General features: G+C 40.2%; 1 protein-coding gene across 1 annotated transcript; it reads left to right on the forward strand.

The window, feature by feature from the left end:
• The first annotated feature begins 277 nt into the window (after positions 1–277).
• LOC140167575 (actin-binding protein IPP-like) lies at positions 278–5724 on the forward strand. The gene is made up of 3 exons (XM_072190875.1): positions 278–450; positions 3752–4073; positions 4555–5724. Exons 1-3 carry the CDS (start codon positions 431–433, stop codon positions 5722–5724), a joined length of 1512 nt encoding a protein of 503 aa, XP_072046976.1. The 5' UTR covers positions 278–430.

A 5724-nucleotide genomic window follows, 5' to 3' on the forward strand; every position in this document is an offset into this window, starting at 1 on the left:
TGTGGGTCATTCCCTGGTCAGAGGTCAAAAAGTCATCCTCATAATTAATGTTAACATTTCTTATTTACAATGTTTTGTTAAATAAATGTTGCAATAAAAACATTGATATATTTTGTAAAAGTCAAATATTGCTTTTATTTTGTATTTAGTGTGAAAAATTTGTAAAAAAATCCATTGGAAATCATATTTAAGTAAGTGCTTCAAATTATGTAGTGTACGCATTCAATCTTACAACACAGATCTACTTAGACCCTACAAGTACAGTCTAGTACTTAGGCTATTGGGTCAAAGGGGATTTCCCGACTTCACTTCCTATTCGTGGCTGTAAAATGACAGTTGTTTACACATAATTTTGGTGCTGTAATTTGCTGGTTTTTACCAAATCTAAGCTTTATTTTTGTGTTTTATGTGATATAACTTGATCGGTCACATGCATGCGCTGAAATATAGGTGAGTGATATAGACGTCTGAGTCCAAAGCCAAGGCTAAAAAGTAAAAAACATTAATTAATAATAAAATAATAAACAACAATCTGCAATCACATGATATTTTTCATGTAATCATAATTATTATACTATTCTGTAAATTACTTTAGTGGTGTCCGTCTATGGTAGGCCGCAACCGCCACAACGTGGAGCTGCTACGCGTAGCTTTAAGCTTACGTTTTGCTCCGCTGAGCCAAAATTGACCAATCATGTTAGAGTTTTTCATTACGCGGAGGTAAAAAACTGACCAATCAAATACGACTTACTCATTGCGTGAAGCAAATTCATTCATTTCTAGAATTTGCATGACGAGCTTCACATAGTTATAAGATATCCTCGGTCACGAAAGTTATGATTCAAAAAGTAGTTAATGAAAAGTACAAACCGACTTTAATATTATTATAAGATGGACATGCACTCATTAGAAACTCATACAGTATTGTACATAGGCCTAGCAGCCTGCTGAGAGTGGTGGTAAACCATGCGCGCAATTCTGCGATCTGTTGTATCGCCGTGAGCCAATTTGTACAACTTTTGAGAGCGTGCAATGCGTAATCACGGAATTGCGGAAGTGAGATTCTGATTAGCTGATTCAATCGTTTGACATAACAACAGACGCGGTAATCTGATTGGCAGATTACACATCAAAACCTTGGTCTGCGCAAACAATGCATGGCGTATGTCGCTCATTAACAGAGCACTCGCGTCAATCTGAGCAAGGGACTGCCATTCCTCTCTAAAACCTAGTGTAGTGTGTGCCCCAGTCCACACAGTGTGGACTGTTGGCAGAGTTGTTGGATATTTGACACAGAGCTCAATACGTATCATTTTGTAGCGACTCCAGATGAGGTGTGATGTAAAGAAAATTTTGCAAAACTTCCTCTGTATGCTCAGTCAATAATTAGTACAAGGAACTTTTATATACGTTGTCTCTGGACAACGTATAAGACCATTACCATACAGGGAATCGTTGAAGGAATATTACACAGTCAAGAATAGGATCCGTCACCCATTGTTTGGGATCCCTCACAGTCTCCCAAGACATCAAAACACCAAAAGCATTGCACATATACTTACTATAAGACACTTAAATTTCACGGCAACTTAATTTGGCGAATCGGCAAGAAGTCATCTTTTTATGGCAATTTAAATTTGTGAATTTGTATCCTCTTGCTATTGTAAAACCATTACAAATGTATTTTGCGGCACTTTAATTTAGCGATTGAAGGCGCTAGCGAAATTAAATTGCTAGCGAAATTAAGTTGTTTTACAGTACTTACTGTCTTTTATCATATTACGCACATAAAGTTTGGTCAACTAGCCTATAAAGGTCAAATTTTGCTAAATTTAATCACTCTAAATACAAGTCGGAGCGATTGCCGAATAGGGTGCAACTCTACTAGTCTTATTACAAGACTGCCCTACCCCAACCCTAAACCCTAACCCTAAACTCCGTGGCGAGGACTGGACTCAAGTCTAGCAAGTTGCACCCTATTCGGTAATTGTACCTACAAGTCCCTCAATTCGCTATCGGTACGTAAAAGACAGCGAATTTTTTTCTTCCAAAGTTTGGCTGGTTCCCACAAGCTTCATACACGTTACACAGCTAAAATAATCCACTGGATATCGGGATCATCCGGGGGTCACTCCCATTGTGGCCTGTACACCATCCGCGATAATGAAAAGCGTAAAAAGGGTCGTTTTTTAGGTGGTAGGCACGATCTGCAGCGTGTCGCGTTTAGGGTGTCAAAAACATGAAAAATTGGAAAAAAGGGTAGCAAAATTGCAATTGCTAAATACGCCGAAATGAAATTTAGGGTATGAAATTTGATGTTAGGAATGAAATCCCTGTTTAGGGTGTCGTTTTAGCCAAGGGTTAAATCCTTGTTTAGGGTGCTTTTCAAAAGTTGATTATCGCGGATGGTGTACAGGCCACAATGGGAGTGACCCCCACGGGGGGATCATTAAAAAGTCAACAAAGGAAGTCAGTAAACTTGATGGCGAGCAGTCCGAATTTTGAGCCATACAAGTTTATGTGGTGAACTAGTCAATACTCAAGGTCTTAACTAGGATTTGACAAGTACCAATCATTTTCACCAAAACTGCCTGTCCAAAATTTGACCTTGAAAACAAGAACTTGACCTCTGTCCCTTCTTAAGTTCAGTCAATAGCTAAATGCTATAATCTTGATTTGTTTGCCTGGTCTTTTGGTTTACAGAACTTATTCAAATAGAATTTGGGATACTGTCACCTGCAGTGGCGGCACCAGGAATTTTTTTCAGGGGGGATTGGGGGGAGTGAATTTCAGGAGGGACAAAATCAACAAATTTTGCGCAAAATTGCCACCAAAAAGCGGAAATTTACGTAATTTGGGGGGTTTCACCTCAAAAGTGTGTGTGGGAGGGGCAACCCCTTGCCCCCTCCCCTCCCCTAGTGCCACCATAATGTTGCCTGTCCCAGGATCAAACTGCCTGCCAAAATGACAGGTGGCTAGCTGTCAATGTACTCAAACTCTGCATTGCAACAGTAGGACAATGGAGCACTGGCTTTAAAGCTTTAATTCGGTTGATGCAGTACAGTGTTTGAACCTGGCAATGTCATCTGAGCATGATCACTCATCTTGTCAGACCTGTGTGCAAGCTCTGCCGTCAGCCTTTTCCGCGGGATCCGCCATCTTGTAGGTACTGCCGTTCTTCATGTCATGCGTTAGACATTACGCCCCCTGATTACGCGGAAGTCGCAGCGCGTGATGCATCTCTACAAGCGTCATCGCGGTGATCTTGGTAACAAGGCACTCCGTACCAACAAGATGGCGGCGTTGACGTCACAATGACTACCTCTATTAGTGCTATTTTTTAGTTCGCTGTCACACTCCGCACTTATCGTCAACCCCCATAGGCAACAGGCCTACCATCTGCTGTATGTTCACCATCAACATATTATATTTTGTTACAGGCCTCAAAATGTTTTTGAGGCACCCATTTTCAAGGCCACTGGGCAAAGACATTAAGGAAGGGTACAAAGGGCAACAAGTGATGAAGAATGCCCTGAAGTTAGACAAAGATCTGGGGCACCAAGGCCAAAACTGAGAAAGGGCAGGCAATGGCCTTGGTGGCCTCCCTGAAATTTGAGCCTGTTTTGTTATGCACTTTGTATTTTTCTATATAACAGCTTTTTCTGATTTGTTATGTGGTTGTAAGATTGTATGAATTGAAAATAATAAAACTATATACCAGTATTTAACAATGAATTATCTTTCATTTCAGGATTCTTAGTGACTATACCAAAGGAATGGCACAAAATGCCAAAAAACCATCAACATCTAAACCTGTTGTAAATAACCCACCCCTGGGAACAGCTGCTGCCCTGGGAGCAGCTCAGGGGTCTGCAGAAGATGTTGCTGTGTTCACCTGTAGTGGTGACCTGCTACAAAACTTGCAGTCACTCTTCAACGACAGCAATCTATCGGATGTGACACTTATTGTCGGAGACAAGGAGTACCCAGCTCATAAGATGATCTTAGCAACTGCGAGTCGGTGTTTCTCCAATATGTTTTACGGAGACTGGAAAGAATCGACTCAACACAAGGTTGGTAAATCAGTAATGGGATCAAAAGTTGCTTGTTTTATCTACAGACCTGAAACTTTTCCTCTTTTTAGTGGATTTTCACATAATAATAATTTGAGCTAAACATGATTGCATTTTGTTTTGTATCATGTTTGGTTCCTTCATTTTGTATATATTTCTTATATTCTTATTATCATGTTCATAGTATAATCTGGTCATCCAGAGAGACCAGTACATTTGTATTGATGGAATTTCCTGAATAAATAACAAATGAATAACTTCATTGTTGATGAAAATAAATGAAATACTGGAACTTATATTTCGTTAACACAACGTTTCGTTCAAAACCATCGGACATCATCAGGTGACTGAATTAGGACATCATCAGGTAACTGAATTAGGTCGATTGGTCACATGATTTACCAACTGGATGAATAATCTACACCAAGATTTTATTGTTGATGTTTGTTTACATATAATTATTGTTTTGTTTGTTTTATAGGTTCGTCTTGAAGAGAATCCAGCCTGCGAGTTGGTTTTTGACCAGTTCCTCAAGTTTTGTTACGGCGTCGACATCACAGTGACGATGTCAACACTAGTCCCCATATTCCAGTTAGCGGATAAGTACGAGGTCATGACATTGAGAAAACACTGCGAGGAATATGCCGTCAAGTCACTCGAAGATGCCAACATAGAGGGTGCTGTACAATGGTTAACTTTTGCAGAACAAATCAATCATGAGCACATGATCAAATGGTGCTATCACGTAATCCGTCATAATTTAGACGAAGCATCCTCACTACCAGAGTGGGCGTTTTTGACGCAAGAACAAATCATCAAAGTCCTCAAAGACAGAAATTGTAACTTTGAAAATATCAACTCCTTTGTGGTCACAAAAGAATGCACTGGGGAATTTCATGCGATAGAAAAGTGGTTATTAGCGGAGCAAAACAAAATCGACGTAGCAATCAACGGCAAGGCTGTTTTGGACACCGTACTATTCCAACTGATGGACGGGTCACAACTTATGGACGTGGAAAACTCTGAACTTGCACGCGAAAGCTCTTGCATGAGTGAGTACTTGAAGGAGAAGGTCTCTCTTTCAAATAAATTTTTAGCCGTTCAAGCTGTACCGGTCACAAGAAGATCTGAACAAGCCAAAAAATATTACTCGGATATGTCTGTGAAAAGCAAAGATGGCGTTAGTAGGAAAAAAAAAAAAAAATGTCCATCAATTGTGGAAGTCAATCAGAACAATATCACCGTGGGTAGTATTAAAGTTCACATGATGAAACCGAACACGAAGAACAAGGTCAAAGGTGTTTGCGAATCGGGTTACGCGGCACAAGTAGAGGTCTACCCGACTAAATCAACATATTTATTTGGATTTAATTTTGGTTTTGGCAGTGGAAGCGGATTAGGGTTAAACAGACCGTTAATATTTGGACAGTTTGAAATTGTTGCTTACAACAAAAAGCGGAGGGTGCTTCATGTGTGTAGTGCAGGTCAAAGGTCGGCGGTGAAATCAAATAGCTGGGGTGCAATTCCACAGAATAGCATGCGGGCAAACTTCTTAAAGAAAATCCAAGTTACACATCCAGCTTTGGTGGGGGCGCCCAAGACCCCTAATTGGTTGGCTTATTACATTTCCGTAGAGGAAAGTAGTGAGTAG

Source organism: Amphiura filiformis, chromosome 13 (genome assembly GCF_039555335.1).
Source record: "Amphiura filiformis chromosome 13, Afil_fr2py, whole genome shotgun sequence".
Lineage (NCBI taxonomy): Eukaryota > Metazoa > Echinodermata > Ophiuroidea > Amphilepidida > Amphiuridae > Amphiura > Amphiura filiformis.